This window comes from Rutilus rutilus (genome assembly GCF_951802725.1).
Source record: "Rutilus rutilus genome assembly, chromosome: 3".
NCBI classification, from domain to species: domain Eukaryota; kingdom Metazoa; phylum Chordata; class Actinopteri; order Cypriniformes; family Leuciscidae; genus Rutilus; species Rutilus rutilus.
The window spans coordinates 14,652,249-14,672,102 of NC_140211.1; the positions used below are offsets into that span (position 1 = coordinate 14,652,249).

The window sequence follows — 19,854 nt, forward strand, 5'->3', positions numbered from 1 at the left end:
CGTGACCTTTCAACGTGATGATGTAGTTCCCTGTCCGTTTGTTGATCAGCTCAATCCGAACTATTGAAGGTAAAAATGACCTATCGTTTCGCTAGATAACAACCTCTTCTTCAGCTGTGATCGCGTACAGCCCGTTTAAACACTTCAAAGACTTTTGAAACTGCATTGATTTGGACTTACAAACCATGGAAACCAATGAAGTCCATTGTTAGAAGAAAAATCCAGAAATGTTTTCCTCAAAAAACATAATTTCTCTCCCACTGAGGAAAGAAAGACATGGATATCTTGGATGGCATTGGGGTGAGTAAATTATTAGGAAATTTTCATTTTGGGGTGAACTAATCCTTTAATATTCAGAAATATTATAGATTTCACTGCACTGCCACTATTGGATAAGAACTGAACTCAGCTGGATGATGGCATCACTGTTTTCTCCAGAGCTGCTTCATGAATTTAACTCATTTCATAGTTTTATAAACTGTAACTGAACTGACTTCAGTTGCACTGTAAAAAATTTGTAACACTCCCAAATCAAAAAATTCAATTGACCGATAACATCTAAATTTTTCAATTGGCCCAAGTGAAAATCTGTACATTTAATTTTAGAATTTACAGAATTTCACTTGGGCCAATTGAAAAATTTAGATGTTATTGGTCAATTTAAATTTTTGATTTGGGAGTGTTACAAATTTTTTACAGTGTGAATAATGACACTATTGTCTTTTTTAAAGCTGCTTTACAGGAGAATTGAATTTTGTTTGCATCACTGATCATTATTTTCGTGTTTACACATAAAGCGCTATATAAATAAAGGTGACTTGACTTCATAGGATCCATAAAGTGATGTAATGCTAAACAATGCATTTCACATTTGTAGGATTGAAAATAATCCAAGATATTTGAAATGAACAAAGACATTTGCTTTACTGTTTTCCACCCCCTCTTTCTACCTCATGGACCATTTGGAGTTCCTAAATGCACAGAGGTGATAGCGATCTAGGCCTGTAAGCCAAGATGTGTGTACTTCAGGGGTCTATGAATTGTCACACCTTTAGTACAGTGGGGGAAGTTGTAATTATCTGATTGGTCAGCTTGAACGTCTCACATTTGGGGTTTAGTCACATGGTCAGGGAAAGGATAAAAGAAGATTGTAACTGTTGCTCTGTCTCTTGGGTGCTCTGGCTCTCTTTACCTCCTCTTTCCTCTTACTCTCTTTCCTCTCTCTCTCTCTCTCTCTCTCTCAGGTAACATTTTACATATATGCTGGGTACAATTAATGGTATAAGTTATCATCTCATACATCTATTTTGTAACTATTTTAAGTGTAACCATAACCATATTTTGTCATTAAACCTTTTCAATTACAAATAATGCGCTAACTAGTTTTGATTTGGTATTGACTTTGAATTGCTACCTATTGCAATACAATATTGTCACTCTCTATAGCAACGCTCTCCCACATATTAAGCTATTGTAACTGCGCTTATTTCCGTCGTTGGTATAAGTAGCAGTGGGTGGTAATAGACAAGAAATGTACAGTTTTCTACCATCTTGCTAATAACTTTTCTTTAGTCATACGGCAGTCTTGCAGACTGAACCCCTGCAGGAAATCCACCCTTACAACATTGCAAGCAACAAATGATGATGCTCTTCTGAGTGGTTGATTACTGACTTCAGTCTTGCCCCTATGGTTTACATAAATGTATGTTTTTTTGTGCTTATTTTTGTGTCTTTGTTAGTCCGGAGTTGATTATACAGTGTTGAGGAAAATAACATACCTTAAATTGTTGTTGTTGTTGTTGTTGTTTTTTTTATAGATGCAATCACAATAGCTGAATTTTGCAGGGAAAAAAGTCCCTTGTCAAAGATGTGGCGATGTGTGAAGCACAACTCAGACAGAAGTCACTTTCGAAACAAGCAGCTTTCTATTGGTCAACGAGGCAAATTCACATTACCAACTGAACCCAATGCAAAATTTGTGTGAAATTCCCGAACGCGTCGTTTCCAATTGAAATGACTGGATTTTGTCTGTGGAATTTGCTAAATGTGGCCGCTTTTTTTGACCTTTGTGCTCGTGTTCAACGTCTTTTGCAGCGTCCCCCTCTCAACGCCATTCTAAAAAATGGTGGCACTCGAGTAAAAAAAAAAGCGTTTCTGAAGCCCCTTTGTGAAGATTTACTCCCCACTGTTCCCCTTCGTCTCTATTGCATCTCAGTTACAAAGTGACTTCACTGGCTGCACATAAAAAGGTCTGGCTTCATTATGAGCAGAAATCAGAGGAGAATGTAGACGGCAGACAGATATTCCCAAAGGCACAGACAAAGACACGAACATAGTTATTAGAGCTGTCCATGCATCGCATGTCCTTCCTGCGAGTTCGCAATCAGCGCCTCAAGCACGGCCATTTCAAGACTATGATATCAAGATGAAACGGATCTCCCATAATATGTCTGTGATTCCGCCACTTCTGTCTTATACTATGAGACGAAATATACTTCCAGCGCACAAAACACACAAAAATCAATCACAGCGGCCACCGGGGAGATAGAAAATTTTTCCGAGATGAGGCCAGAGAGGTATGATTAGAGCAGAGAGGAGATGGCAGAGATTAGAATGAAATAGAGAGACGGCCACTACAGTGCACAGATGAAAATAGCGACCGGTGTATAGTTCAAAATGTCCCTTTGGACAGTATGGCGTGAAAGCTATTAAAAGCCTGCCATGGGAAAAGGCTCTGTGCTCAGAATACTAAATGTGATCTAAAGCCCCTGCAGATACAATCACATACCCAGCAATCAATGCATTTCTCCTGCCACCTTGATTTGCTTGAGTGGTTGGCAACATGTCTGCCCACAATCTCCTGCGTTCTCTCGCTGTACAGTGCTTGCAAGGCTGAACTGTATTAATATTCCTCAAATATTCTGCTCAGGGTTTGTTCTTAACCTCTAACCCTAAGCAGCAATTTCGTATAGAGTGCAATTAAAATCCGTTTTGATGATAATCTGTTTTAGGTGTGTGTTTGTGTGTGGCACATTACCATCCTTTATGCACAGAAACAAGCTCAAAGAAAGCTGTTTGTCTCTTTTGATTCTGATAAGACCAAGGTAAACACAATTCAATAAAACGCTCCACGAAGGAAACCGCTGTGCTTGATCTTAATCATAAAAACAAGCTTAAAAGTAAAACGCTTCGTAATCACAGATTTCATACTACAGAGAATCATTCTCTCTCATTTCGCAGAACATTTGAACATGAATTAAAATGTTTCATTTGTCCATAAATGACTTAATCTGGACATCTCTTTTAAAAATCTGCAATAATCAGAAATTAAATGGAAAATATTCTGTGGCTGAAGATGTATACTATTATTAAAATGACAGTCTGTACGGTAATTTTACTGTTTTTGAAAGAAGTCTCACCAAGGCTGCATTTATTTGGTCAAGAATACAGCAAAACAGTAATATTGTGAATATTATTACAATTGGAAAACTTTTATTTTTATACATTTTAAAATTTAAATGTCAAAGCTGAATTTTCAGCATCATTACTCCAGTCTTCAGTGTCACATGATCCTTCAGAAATCATTCTAATACGATTTGCTGCTCAAGAAACATTTATTACTGTTATCAATGCTGAAAAATGTTTTCACAAAAATATGAAGCAACTGTTGTTTCAGGAGTCTTCCATGAATAGAAAGTTCAAAAGAACAGCATTGATTTGAAATATATATATATATATTTTGTAGCATTAAAAATAGGGCTGACCGATAGGCCTACATCGAATTTTCATCGTCATCGCGATATGAACTCGCGCGATGAACACATTGCAACAGCCTGACACGATGAATAAATGCCTGGTTCAGATTACAAGATTTTTGTGTCTGTTAAGATAGTCACGGTGTCAGATTACACGATTTTGACTACTAAAATCTTGTTGTGTGTGGACAAGAAACATGTCAGACTACACTTTGCTTTCCGACCAGTCATCGCGTGCCGTCGCACGCACGCACGCACACACACACACACACTCTCCCTCCCTCGCTCACTCACTCACGCTCACTCGCTCACACACACACACTCACTGTCCATCACTCACTCACTCGCGCGCACGCACACACACCGCTCACTGGCGCACACACACACTCACTGTTGCTCGCACTCTCACTCACTTGCGCTCACTCTCGCTCACTTACTCAACCCGTCCTGGAGGGCCGTTAAAAAATGAAACATGCTAGTCTTTCTGTCGTGAAGCATCGGACAGAAGCATGTTTCATTTTTTAACGGCCCTCCAGGACGGGTAGGTTGTCGCCCACTATGACACACTATACGATATGAAACGATCGAATCTTGCGTCCCGACGCCCGTTGTCGTTTACGAATCCCCATGACACCCTATGTCACCCTACGTCAAACGGATCGTGCCAAAATCGTGTAATCTAAACCAGGCAGGTAATAAACGTTTGACCTATCACGCAAAGAACCTATTAAAGCAATAAGACATGGGAACAGTATAGCTAACATTCAAATTTGAATATTTATCGCAAGTCATATCGTCATCGCAATATTAAACAATGTTATCGCACATCGCAGCTTTTCCTCATATCGTGCAGCCCTAATTAAAAATGTATTTACCATTACTTTTGATCAATTTAATGCATCCCTGCTGAATAAAAGTAATCATTTCTATTTATGTGTTCAAATGTGTGTCAGGAGTTTTGAATTAAATTAACATTAAATTAACTTAAATGGTTGTAATTATTAAATGCTTTGGAATAAAGACCTTCGAATACGGTTGGTCTCTTTTTAAAGACACTCAACAGATTTTTGCAGAAGTGAAAGCATCTTAAAATTTTTTTAAGTGTAATAAAGTTTACATTTAAGTCAAGCAAATGTACTGAACTAAACATTTTTATTTTACACAATGTATTTTTTTTTTTTTAAGAAAATTGCTAGAAAATTAAATCCATAGTCCAAAAAGGTTTTAAAGTACCGTTTTTCATGGTAATGAAATGTTCAATTTTGAGTGTTTTAAATTATACCTAATTTTTGATGATTACTAAAATATGTCATAGGGAAAAAGTCAATAAAAAGTGACAGGTATCAGGCTAAAATACTGTCTAGACAGGCAGCTCACTAGCTCAGAGCTATTGTCAATCTGTACTGATAGACTGATTATTGAACCTGGTTTTCAATGCTGATCTCAAACCTACACTGTAAACATTTTTCTGTTGTTTTTTGAAAAGTTGTAAATAAAACAAAAATGACTGGAGTACATTTTACAAGAAAATACTATTTCCGTCCTTCTACTATTATTACAAAATATTACATTCAAATCAATGTGTTACTAGCAGATTCTTTGTAATTCTTTGTGAATTTCTATTCAAATGAATAAAAAAAATTCAGTGTATAACAATTTATCATTTGATTATTATTGCTGCGGTTTGAATACAAGTAGCTGTACAAGTAGCGGCTCCATCCACAGTAAAGATTCAGTGTTTTTGTCCATGCAGGAGGCCGAGAACAAATTCCCCGACTCCTAGGAAATAAACCACCTGCACGACGCCAAACAGCGGAGCGATGACCAGTGCGCGACAGTACGCCCCCTTCAGGAACGCAGAGGGACCCTCGTGACGGAGAATCTTACTGTGGGGAAGATTGAGAGATGTTCAGAGAATAAAAAAAGATGGAAGACTTTTTGTGTGATGGAGGAAACTAAACTTGTATGTTAGCGTCAGTTTACCGGATACAGTCTTTCATTCCGCTGTAAGTCTCATCGTGACATCCACGGGACAAAGACTGAAGCCTGGTTTTTAGCACTGCAGCACAAACACACACGCATACAGATGATTAGTTTGCATTCACAAAATTCTGTCTTCTATTAGAGACTAGTTTTACATTGATCCTAATAATCTGATTGTAATCAGACTAGTAGCACAGTCAGAATAAAAAAAAGTCACATGTAACCAGGTCTATCGGAATGAATAGGCCAAATCCGATTGAAATTTCATTCAGATTGTAAAGGGGTTGACATGTAAACACTTGATCAGATTGAAAACCCAAACTGAAACGTTCTGCGCATGTGCAATGATGTAGAAATGGCGTAATGACGTATGACGAGAGGAACTAGCTGTTGATGTTGAATATAGTGTAATAAATGACGTGTCAATCTAATATTCTCCATCCACTCATCATATGTGAAGTGTTGCAGGACAACGTTGTCCCATTAGTCCTTGGGTAACACTTTAGAACAGTGGTCCGTCATTAATAATTAACTATGCAGGAAGTAATGCAGGACTAATGAGGAGTACATTAACACTTCAGCTACTACTATTAACTAATATAGAAACAAGCTTAACTAATCAGTAAGTAATATCACATTTAGGAGATAGCTCCTTATTAGGTAATTAATAATTAGAGGAACTTGAAGATTGTCTTTTTTTACTCAGAACATGGTCATAAAATGCCAAGTACCTCACTCTTCAAGGACTACTAGTGATATGGACCATTACTTTAAAGTGAAAAAGATGTTTTTCACTTTAAAATAATAGTCCAGATCACTAGCTTGGGTAATTAGTGATGCATTATGACTATATTCAGAGTAAAAATGATTACTGATTACATCTCAGACACACATAATGTTACTTAGGCCTATAATTTGTCAGTTAGTTAATAATGAGGAAAATCTCATTCAGTAATTATTAATTATCTAATAAGGAACTATCTCCTAACTTTGATATTACTTGCTGATTAGTTAAGCTTGTTTCTATATTAGCTAATAGTAGTAGCTGAAGTGTTAATGTACTAGCCTACTCATTAGTCCTGCATTACTTCCTGCATAGTTACTTATTAATGACGGACCATTATTCTAAAGTGTAGGGAGGGGGAGGGGATACACCCATAGATATCATATATAAAGGCTAGATGTCTCGTGCGCACTGCTGGCCAATGGAGGTCGACGTCCGCACGTGGCGGCCATCTTGCCACAGTGTACTCGCTCACTACTTCAATGGTGCATGTACTTTTAAATAACCATAACTTGCTCATTTTTCTACCGATTTTCAAACGGTTTGGTTTGTTATAAACGTCAGAGATGTAGTTATGACACTGCATACATACACTGCATACATATGAAAAATTATAACATACATGTTCAAGCATTCGGAATTATAGCCACGTTAATAACGTTTGTAAGAAACCAAACCGTTTGTAAATCCGTCAAGATTTCAGCGAGATAAGAGGATTTGTGTGCGTGCTGATCATTCACCTTAATGCACAGAGCACTGTCACAAGATGGCCGAACGATGATGCCGGAAGTGACTGCGCCATAAGACATCTAGCGTTTATATATGATATCTATGGATACACCGCTCTACAGTAATTTGAAAGTGATTGCAGTACCAGTTTTGGCCACAATCTTACATACGGCTCCTTTAATAAAATCATGAATCTGTTAGTCTTGACTGGCAAGGCTACGATTCGACTTTACGCCTCAGCCAAACGGTTAAACAGAAAATACGAGCAGCATCCGATGATGGACAGACAATGGCCAGAGAGGGAAAGGACAAAGAAAAAGAAAGCACTCCAAGAAGAAGCAGCAAAATTAGGCTGACCTGTTCAGGGCTTCAAGTGTAGGTCAGTTTCATCTGTAAATACTGTACTTTTTTCTTCGTTAACTTAGTATTGAACTGCTAGCAAATGTAAGCGGTAGCGCCCCTATTACTATCATCACTCAAAATACTGTGTGCTAAAGGAGATATATTATTTAGTGTAAAGTTAAGTTGCTTAGGACTCTCATCCATAAGACGTCTTGTTTGGGGTGCGAGAAGGGGCATTTTTAATGCTTGATTATGATTAATATAAGCAGCTGGGCAAAACGCCTTTTGTGCTCGTCGTCTCCTAATGCAATAGATCAATTATAATTAAAATAGATAATTATTAGGTCTGCTTTTTAAAACTAAGAAAACAAAAAAATGGTTTGAGGATGGTTAGAATGTGCCAACGGTGGGAAACTCTGTATATTTGTGCAGTGTGCACATGTCAAAAGATCAATTCCAATTTGTGTGTGACTGTGACATATAGGGTGCTTCTCGAACGGAAGGCTGGATTTCTCGGCTGCCACATCATTAAGCGCCGCTGAAGGCCGTCTCAATTTAAAGGATCAATGGAAGGCATCCTTCGCGTCCTTCAATCACCCACGATCCTTTGCACATATTCCAATTCACGAAAATAAACAGACAAAAAAACGAGTCGGCACTGAGCTTGTCTGAGTTCATTATGAAATGTAAGACACAAACAATGTTTTCAGTTGATATTAAGATTTGGAGGGTGGGAACGTGTTCCTAAGAAGTCTCAGAAAGACTGATATAGGAAGGACACAACCTCACTAGGACGCAGCCTTGCTTTTGAGAAGGAAACACACTTTATTTAGCGTTCATGTAAACACTATGTTTGAAAACACAAACGAAAAATGTCCATGTAAACATAGCTATGCTGGCATTGCAATATATTTTTGACATGCTGTAATGTTTGTTGACATTATTAGGGTTTTTTAGCAGGGAAAGGTAAACTTCTTAATACCACATTTGCCATTTGAGATACTTAGGCTCCCGCTATGTATGTTTTTAAACAATAGTCACTGCCTGACTGAATTAAGTGCTGAAATGAAATCTGAGATGCAATCACTTTGATATTGGCTTACTGACATATGAAAAATAAATGTTTTTGTCATAATAGTGTCACACATTATTACACACATACCAATCTTTTCTGATTTGTTTTTCATTCTAAGATTACTTTTGAACTGTTTGGGTGTAAGACCGGGGTAAATACCGGGGTAAACTGTGCCCCTTATGGATTTAATATCAAATGCAATTGTTCAATATAATATATTGGCTGACAAAACTAAATTTGAAAGATTTTAATCTAAGAAGAGAGGTTTTTTAACCTGATATTTGTGTGTAATGTATTTTTATGTTTGTCATGTCTTGTTAGCTTAGCGACTGAAATCAACTCAGATCTCCTGTGTACTGCATGCGAGGAGTGCTACTTGTATAATGAATGGAGGTACTATATGTAGAGTGTCCCAAATCAGTCACTTACGAGATTCCATTTCATTCAAGATGCTGTAGGCCATGGACAAAAAAGCAGCTAACTACATTTAGGAAAACAGCCTTGATCTTGTGAGGAGTAAACACTGAAGATTTAACTAAATGAACACATTTCCAACATTTCCTTATCTTTTTTTTTTTTTGTAGATTATACCCAATCCTGGATTTTGGCTCCTTTCAATTTTATGGTCAATGTGAAACTGTATTTCTAGTTGTTTCACATACACTACTGTTCAAAAGTTTGGGGTCAGCAAGATTGTTTTTTTTGTTTGTTTTTTAAGAAATTAATACTTATTCAGCAATTATGTTTGTAACAACATAGACATAACGTTAAAAAATTGTTACTTTCAATAACTGCTGTTCTCTGTATTAAACCATCATAATAGAATTATTTCAGAAGGATCATGTGACACTGAAGACTGGAGTAATGATGCTGAAAATTCAGCTTTACCACCACATGAATAATTTATAAATTTATTCCAATCGAAAATAGTTATTTTAAATTGCAATAATTTTTGATAATATTACTATTTTTATTTTTGTATTTTTGATCAAATAAATGGAGCCTTGTTGAGTATAAGAAACCTTATTCAGAAACATTACAATATCTTACCAACCCTAAACTTTTGAACCATAGTGTGCATCTCATTAAATGCATTTCATACAATGTAGATCATCTCACCGTCCACAGGGTTGACGGCAACAGCTGCAGTGCAGCCTGCAAGACAGCCAGAGAGGAAGGAGATGTAAAATGGAGCTGAACCATCAGTGTTCCTCCTGCCTAGGCTATTCAGGTTAGCAAACAGTGGGAAGTAGATGATGGAAAAGGGCACATCCCTGAGGGAGAGAAAGAGAGAGAGTTCGCCACTGTGAGACAAAGGATGGAGAGAAAGCACATTATGACTGAAAGCGTCCCACAGTTTGAGTGACTCTGTCAGACTACCGTAATAGAGTGGCACCCAGTCCCGTGTAGAGACCAGTGATGCCTTTGTCCTTCAGCAGATCTCTAGAGAGTTGGAGAGCTGTAGGAGACTTCCGAACAGCATTCGCTTTAGCCCTTCCTTTTCCGCCATGCCGGCCAATTAGATTCCTCTGGGCCTCTGTCAGAAACATTGGCTATGTTCAGAATAGCATATTAATCATACTAATTCCACAGTATATACACTACTGTTCAAAAGTTTGGTCAGTAAGATTTTTTATTAATACTTCTATTTATTTAGCATTAAATTGATCAAAAGTGACAGTAGGAACATTTATAATACTACAAAAAGATATATATATTTTTAAATAAATGCTGTTCATTTCAACGTTCTATTTTTCAAATATTCCTGAAAAAATGTATGACGGTTCCCACAAAATCATTAAGCAGCAGTACCGCTTTCAACATTAATAATAAAAAATGTTCTTGAGCAGCAAATCAGCATATTAGAATGATTTCTAAAGGATCATGTGACACTGAAGACTGGAGTAATGATGCTGAAAATCCAGCTTTACATCACAGGAGTAAATTACATTTTAAAATATAGAAAACAGTGATTTAGAAAATTGTCATAATATATCATAATATGTTTTGCTGTGTTTTTGATCAGATAAATAGTATATATAAATAACATAATAAAGTCTATGTAGCAAGGTTTCATTTTGTTCTATGCTACAATGCTGACACATGTCCACATTTCATGTTTAATTCGGCAAGTGGTGTCCTGTCATAACGTACAGTTGATATTGTGGTCAAGGTCATTTTAAGTGCATTGCATTGTGGGATGCAACATTATTGCTCTGTTGTGCATGCCACATTTTGCCAAAAGTAGTATATCATCCAGTATCCCGTGCATACAGACATTTTGTATGTTGCTCACATTACACATATTGCAGAAATGGTATGCACAGGCATGGCATTATGCCTACCCTTCATCTACAAGACACTATCAGTGGACAAGAGACGTGTCAACGATGGCAGAAAGTTGTATATCTTTACCTATTCTGCCGGCATCCTGCAACTGGATCTTTAACATCTCCATAGGAGTGGTTACAATCACCTGCCAAAACACAGACCGCATAGAGACAGAAGTTAGTTAAGGTACTGGTAGTAAGACTGAAGGAATGTTTAGGGTTTAATATAATTCATTTTAATTCAATTTAATAATTCATTTCCAACCCACTTTGTATTGTTACAATCTCAGTAGTATATGTAAATGAGCAATGTTCTGGGCCGAGAAATTTTATTATATTTATAGTTTTTTTCAGCAAAAGTCACATTTATTTTGACAGCTCCACGGCTCTTGTGAGGTGAAAACTACAGATTGTACTTCCGCATTTTTGTATCCCCGCCCATGGACAGTCTATTAACAATATTAATCTATTATCTATTATAATCTATTAATAATAGACAGGTCTATTAACAGAACAGTTATTGTAAGAGTAGGTTTATCACTGAATATTGTATCATACTTTGTCTACTCTATAAACAGCATTATGGTAAAAATGGAATGGCAACAGCTTTCTTACATGTATACGCGATGGCAGTTTCTTTCAGTTTTTTCCCTCCGTTTGGCCTTAAACATGGTGTTCGTGGTCATCCATTTTGAAAAGTTGACCACAAACACGGATAGTTTTCAGATTTTCCGTCACAGTGTTCTATCCACATTTATGATTCTTTGCAGCCTCTAGCCGCTGGATCCTTCACTGGAAACCGAACGTAAACTCACTCCTTTTTAAAATTTTGACTAAAGGTTGCTAAGAAGTATTTCCTACTAAAGCAAGGCAGTATTTGACTCTGGTAACCGTATCCATAGACGACTGGTGGGAGTGGCCTTGGATGGCAACATGCCCAGTGCATTATGGGTATTGAAGTTTTCTTTCCTACTTTGCAAAATGGATGACAAAAGCATTTTTCTGTTTTCTCTAGTCAGGTGGCACACATTTCTTTCTTTCTTTCTTTCTTTCTTTCTTTCTTTCTTTCTTGTGTGTGTGTGTGTGAGAAATGTGGGTCATATGAGTGCAGCAGAGAGAGTGACTAACTTGGCAGGTGCCCGCCCCGCAGCCAGCTAACATTTCTCCAACCAATGTCAACTTCTGTCTGGGAGAGAGCCAGAAAAACAGAAAGATAAAGAGGGCGAGAGAAGGAAGGAGCATTATTTTAAGATGACGATAAGCCCATTTCCTCTGTAAACAAGAAGCTCTGGGGTCAGACCCTTACCTTGTGTGATGACATCACACACCCAAACACACACTCACACACATTTATTTGAATAATTTATCTGTTCATTGCAGTCTACTGGACTGCATTAATAAATAATTTAGCAGTCTAGCTATTAGTCACCACGGAGATGCTCACCCAGCTCCAGGTATTCAAGGTGTACTGAGTTGTACCGCAATTTCTATCTATAATGCAGAAGCCTATGGAAGGCTTTTATCAGATCAGCTCTGTTTTCAAAACTCTGTGCGCAAATCCAGCGGTGCAGTGGATTCATTCCCTTAAAAAATAAGACGTAGATCTGAGACTTCATCCAGCCTACATTATGCCCGCAGCAAAAAAGAATAAATTAAAAAATGAGCATTCCTCTTTCTAAATCAGTGCAACTGTTAAATAAGTTATGAGACTTCCATTACGTCCCACTGCTGAGCACATTCCCTGTAAATGAGTCATGCAAATGAGCAAATTAATTCATTTAAATGAATATGAATCACTATAACTATGAAGGTTTATTCTGAAAGGTTGAACTTTGATTGTACAAAAGGGTAATTTCATAAATGTCAGGTTGTTTCAAGTTGTCACATGCATTTTATAATTACAATTTATACTGGCCAAACAATGTATTTTGTATTGATATTTTTGTTATTTTCATTCTTTGATGAATTCTTTGTCGTTTCTGATTAAATTTAGCAGAAAAGTCCTTTAAAAACCTAGATATGTTGTGAAAGATGGCCGTTTTATTTAGATAGTTTTGCTTGTTATTTCAAACAAAAGTATTCTTCTCAAATTATGTCAACTGTGTAATGATTTACCCCATAGACTATAGTGTCGAACAATGTGGAAATGTTCAATTGCTTATTTGTAGTTAAGAATATTATGTTATACAAGTTTTAATAGAGAAATTTATCTAAAAAACGACCCTTAGAAATGGACAGGGTTAAAATGTAAGACGGCTAACCGAGTAATATTATTATTATAAATTATAAATATAATATTACATATTCCGAATATAGTAATATAATTATATAAATATGATTAATAATTATATAAATTCCGAATAGAATTGTGAATGCGCTTAAATTTAATGCAGTTGCAAATTCCTGAATGTATCTTAATTTCTTAAATTGCAAAATTCTAATTTAAGCTTCTAAATAAGAAATTAAGTTATGTTTGTTGTTTTCCCCACATGTATGTAAAAGTGTTTTTATTCTCACCCATCTTTGGAGAGCTGGTGTCTGAAGAAATCATTGGCAGCCAGTTTGATGGCCTTTTCTGGAGTTACCAGAGTCAGATTAACCGCAGCTCCTAGAAATAAAAGTGTGAAGGAAATATATATTAAGAAGAAAAGGGGAGAAATGATGGAGTTTTTCCAAAGCATGAACACTTCCAAATGATGTAAACCAACATATACATTGTGAAACAGTATGACATTGTGATCACCTCTGTACATCCCACAGAATCCTTCTGATCGGATGGTTTTTATCAGACAATCAGACCTGTGAATGAAACACATCCACACACATGTACATTATATGCATGAAGCACAGGCATTCATTTGCTCAGACGATGAAAGGAACGTAAAACATACATGCTAGTGTAGATGCGAGATCCGTTTTGCTGGTTTTGGAGGCGTGTTTTTGCCAGATCAATCGGAAATACGCAAGTGACACCAATCAATCCAGCAATGCCTCCATTGATGAGTTTAGCAGGCAGGCTGAAACAACATTACACATTAATCTAGTGTACAATAGAAACCATGCCATCTAAAAAGAGTTCACCTTTTTATGTGTTCAAAGGCCACATGTTAATTACTGAAATATCCGTACTTAAGTGCTAATGTTTAAACATCTAAATTAACTGGTTTAATTCAACAAAATCCAAACAATTAAATAAGATGTCAGTTAAAAGTAATTCATAAGGGTCCGATCAAGTAGCAATAGCTAATGGCCCGACTCTACACAAATCAACAACATCAAAACAAATGCATCTAGCTACACAATCTCAAATTCATATGTGTTTCAGAAATGAGAATAGGCAAACTGTTAGCTATCTGACTAACACATCTGATTTAAAGGAACACTCCACCGTTTTTTGAAATAGGGCTTATTCATCTTCTTTCCTACATTTAGATAGGTGGGCAAATGCATTTTTGTCTCAGTGCATGCATTGTTTTAGTTTGACAGGGTCGGTGCTAGCTTAGCTTAGCATAATGAATGGAATCCTTTGTTGCCAGCTAGCATGTCCTGAGTAAAAGTAATATAAAAAACAAAACAAAAAAAAACACCTAATTACTTCTTGTGGCCTGCATATTCAGAATGAGTACAAATAGCGATGCAGATTAACACTAGGCGATTTCCTAGGCAGATACTGACTTATATATTAAGGACTATATTAGGGGGAAGCACAGGCGAAGCACTGTTACTTGGGCGTGATATCTCTGCGCCCAAGTAGCAGTGCTTCGCCTGTGCTTCCCCCTAATATAGTCCCAAGTCAATATCTGCATAGGAAATCGCCTAGTGTTAATCTGCATCGCTATTTGTACTCATTGTGAATACGCAGGCCACAAGAAGTAATTAAGTTTTTTTTTTTATTTTTTATATTACTTTTACTCAGGACATGCTAGCTGGCAACAAAGGATTCCATTCATTATGCTAAGCTAAGCTAGCACAGACCCTGTCAAACTAAAACAATGCATGCACTGAGACAAAAATGCATTTGCCCACCTATCTAAATGTAGGAAAGAAGGTGAATAAGCCCTATTTCAAAAAACGGTGGAGTGTTCCTTTAAAGGCATAGATATTTGACCCTTCACTCAGTGGAGTTGTGAGGTCCGTTACATCACAGTAATCATAATAAAGGCGAAGCATATCATTTTTTTCCATGTTAAAATACTATCTTGCTTTTGTGTACTTGTGTAGTTCTGGTTCCCAACTATTTTTACTCTACAGTGAGTATTGGCCATTTCTCTCTATAAATAAAACTCACCTTATCTGCTTTCCAGCCATTTAAACTGAAGACAAAGCGATCAATAATGTCACAGAGCAGATTTTATGAAATTACATTTGTACATATTTTGAGTGTCAAAAACTTGATGGAAACTGAATCAGGAGTGGCTGATATTGAAGTCCAGCACATTTCTATTCCTGTTCCAGGTTGTGCAGTATGTACTCAGCTGCAGGGGTGTCCAACACGACCAGAGAGAAGATGGAGATGAGCCGAACTTCAGGCTGCTTTACAGACTCTCTCTTCATAATTCCTAGAAACATCACAATAAACATTAGTATCAAACCAATCAGGCGTCATCTCATGTGTTACTAGTGTTTACTTCGTTTTCTCTATATGCTGCTAATCTGTATTTTAGCGTAAGATTTTATCCATTTACAGTAGTGGCCAAAAGTGATGTCTATTGAAATTTTTTTTTTTTACATTTTTGTAAGCATATTTCGTGGTTGTGCTTTAAATCAAATATTTTATTTGTGATTATAATGCAATGAAACATGCCAAATTGTGACAAATTTGTTTGTAGGACAGCCTGGACAAAAATGTATGAACACATGCAAAAACAAGAGAGAACCGACAAAATATTAATAACAGATTATACTGTAGTCAATTTATGCTTTTTCCTGTGAGCATTTCGTTTTTCTTTGCATAGTAAAATAAAATAATAACCAAATAATTTTGTCATATAATAACAAGTTTAGTGTTTTGTTCTTCCCTTATATTTAAACAATATACAATATTTCGATGGTTTAATTGAACTTATTGGTCATTAAAACACACACACACACACACACACACACACACACACACACACACACACACACACACATATAACACAAAAAAGCAGTGTAAGTGAAATTAATATATTAAAGAAAACAAACCTTATGAACCCATACAAATATGCTTTGTGGGTAAATTTATTTTTGATGTATTTTTGTTTTAGGGATGTTCTTTGACAGGACAACAAGACAAAAAATACTGAGAATTATTCATTTATTTATTCATTTTTATTTTCCAGTGCTGCATGTAACTGTAAAATGCTCAAGGATATGGAGTTTCTGTGGCCATGGCAACTGCTGAAAACACTACAAACATCACAATGTTTTCTGGTCTTCAAAACCATGTGCAACAAAGTCAGGGAATAGATGATTTAGAGCGGCAGGATGCAGGTTCAAAGACGCACTGTGACAGCAGCACAGATGCCATCAAAGCCGCTCACGTTCACTCTGGCCTGTACTATCCATTAGTGAAAACACAGCACAGTAAGAATCAAAATAATAATTTCAGAGACAATGACAGGATGTGCTTGATTCTCTATTCTGTATTCAGAGGATCTCTCTAGAGGTGGTGTGGTGTGTGAAAGCTTGATAAAAGCAAAGGTGTGTGTGTGTGTGTAATGGAAAAATTACATGTGACGATCTTGCTTTTGTTAAATACGTCCTAATTCTGCTCATTGATACTCGCCTGACCCAACCTTAAGCTTTGTGCTTTTTATGAATAATAATAATAATAGCCTACCTCTGTTTCTGTGTGTGTGTGTGTGTGAGAGAGAGAGAGTGAGAGATGAATCTGAGTTATGAATCTAAAATCCACATGAATTATTGGTATACTCTCCAGAAACACCATGAAAAATACACCTAGTGGAAACTTAGTGGATTTTCCTAGTGGAAAATATTCTACAAACTCTGAAATATGAAAAGAAGTGTAGCTTAACCTTCAAAACTTTTTAGTTTTTCCACCTTAGTGTAGCTGTATCTACAGAGAGAATATATGATTCACAAAACTTTTAACGAACACTAGGAACAATGAAGACAATCGACTGAGAAAAACCAGGGGCTTAAAACACACAGGGTGGAACAGAACTGGAACAGAAACCGGCGTAACTAAGGAGAAGCTATGGAAATTAATAATGACCGGGAACACAGGGAAAACAGGACCTGGGACGAAACCAAAACACAATGAAACTAAACAGAATCATAACACTGAGGAGGTCAAACTAAATATTACTATAATATATGTCTGAATGATTTGTGTTATTGCTTTATTTTCTAACATTAAATATTACATGAAATAACAAAACTTATAAACATATTAACGGTTCCAATAACATAAAATATTCAGCCTTAATGTTAGATAATATTAGCTATACTTAATATATATTATAGTATTATTATTATAATATAAAGCTAGCACTCAGAACGGACCAAATACTGCCTTGTGTTTATTGATAAACTTAAAGTATTTCCCATAAATTACACGTTACAAATCTGTTGGCAGATGCTAATATTCAAAGAGACTGAAAAAATGCATTCAAGCTATAAATGTTTGGGAATCAAAGCCAAGATCTTTGCAATAGGAGAGCCATGGTCTACTAGTTGAGTTAGAGGAACTGGCTAAAACTTTAATTATATGTTAACATTAGCTAATATTTGATCTAACTCACCTAATAGTTCTCTCTCTAAAGAACATGGGATTTGAGCCAATTAAGATATGCAAAACCAGAATGAGTTCACTATCATCTAAACCATATCATAACTTGGGTCACCAAATGCAGGTTCATTTAAGACATTTTGTGCATCAGTTTTCAATTTCCTCTCAACAGCCTAAAATGTCTCCAGTTTACAAGCAAACAGAAACATGGCAACAGCAACACTGGTTTCACGAAATGCACACCGCATTTCATTTGTAAGATATGATTGACAACTGAGGATTTGTGACTTTTAAAATGACTCTTTGAAAAGTACAAATCAAAAACTTCCCAAAAGCAGCTTTTTTTAGAGGCACTTTCTGTATATAAAAATAGTTTTTAAACCAATACAAAGAAAAGAAAAAATTAATAAGACAGCAAGGAAATTAAATGGAGATCGCAAGGAAACCAGCCGTTTCCTTTGAGAAAAAGACCTATGAATCTCACAAGTGCTCAGATTTGCCAAGAGACTGCAATCAAATGTCAATAATCTCAATATTATACATAATTTCTCATCTAATTCCATTTAAAACCAACTGATCTGAGCTGCTATTCACAGTCATATATTCATTTACAGCTCCATACAAACATCTCAGTATTTATTCTTATTAATCCTAAATAACTATAGGAGAAACATCTGAGACCAAGTTGATACTTACAGGAAACCCAACTGAGAACTCCATTAATTCTCCTGAGCTATGAACGAGCAACTCTGTGCGACGTGTTTTTCTTCTGGGTAAAGGCTTTGAGGTTTTTATTCTGTGCACTACGGCTAAAACAAGCCTGTTGAATGATGTGACAAATAAAACTCTGGCAAAGCCAGCATACTCACATTTATCCTGAATCCACAGGCAGTCTCCACAATGCATCCCATTGAGAGATTATGTTCAGAAACCCAAAACCAGCCATTGATAAGACTTACAGGAACAGAGGCTGCTAGTGTACAAGGCAGGAAAGAGAGAAAGTAAATAAGGGTGTTCAAAGAAGACACAGAGAGTGAAAAGACCTGGGAGGGAAGATGAGAAGATGAGAGCAAAGCCCTAAAACATTAGCCTTCAATGTTCTCTCTGCTTTTACTTTCACAAGAAGCATTAATGCATTTCAATTTCTTATTTGTGTCTGCTGCAGTTTGATTCAATACTGGCCCCTATAAAGGTGTTTGGATAAAATATCTGCAAGCAAATGCTGCAGGAGTTTTTATCAGAACTTACGTGACTTTTCTCCATAGTTTTTGTGGTTGTGTGAAGTCAGTTTTCCTCAAGTCTCATGTCATGGGTGTCTTACATCTCATCGTGCACTAAAACATCAGCAACATTCGGATAAACATCACGATACCGAGTATCAAAGTGCAATATTGCTTTTATGCAACAATTTAATAAATAAGACTTGTAGGCTACTGGCTTACATTTTAGACACAGACACACACAACATTCAATTTTTTCTATCTGTCAATGAAAATAGTTCCAAACAAACCCAAAACACAGCCGAACAAAAACACAGTAGTGGTGTTTTGTTTCTGGATGATTCAGTGGGTTTGAACGAATCGTTTGAGTGAACAGTTCAATGACTCGATTTCTGAACCGAATCGGCTTTTTTGAACGGGTGAGTTGAAGGAATGATGCCGCGTTCCAGGCAACCTGTAACCCGTGTTTTTCCAACCTTATACCCGTGAAAGTGCGTCAAACCCGTGACTTCCCACCCGTGAACTCGTACTAGATCGATGTACTCCCAGTTACGAGTTGGAAAAACACGGGTTACAGGTTGCCTGGAACGCGGCATGAGTCAACAGTTTTCATTCCTGAATGAATTAATTTGAATAAATCGGTTGAAATAATGATCGATTCAAGACGGTCACTTGTCGCCACCTACTGGTGTATCTGTGCAACATGCAAAAACAATCCGTGCAAAAATAAATATTCTAAAATGAATTTTCTTTCATCATTTATTATAGTCTTACGTAGTCTTTTATAAAGCCATACAAGTAACGTTTTTATTTATTTATTCATTTATTTTCATTTTTGACAGTTATTTCACTTTAATTGCATAGATTATTATAACTGTTATCATCATAATTATTATACAATTA

General features: G+C 36.4%; 1 protein-coding gene across 1 annotated transcript; it reads right to left on the bottom strand.

Annotated features, from left to right (window-relative positions):
• Window positions 1-4,937: 4,937 nt before the first annotated feature.
• Window positions 4,938-15,552, bottom strand: slc25a22b (solute carrier family 25 member 22b; the record flags this gene model as incomplete). The annotated part of the gene is made up of 11 exons (XM_084404317.1): window positions 4,938-5,641; window positions 5,739-5,814; window positions 9,788-9,942; window positions 10,049-10,205; window positions 11,084-11,144; window positions 12,127-12,184; window positions 13,516-13,606; window positions 13,742-13,797; window positions 13,890-14,020; window positions 15,287-15,311; window positions 15,470-15,552. The coding sequence occupies 11 exons, from the start codon at window positions 15,550-15,552 to the stop codon at window positions 5,488-5,490; spliced, it is 1,047 nt and encodes a 348-aa protein (XP_084260443.1). The 3' UTR covers window positions 4,938-5,487.
• Window positions 15,553-19,854: the final 4,302 nt, after the last annotated feature.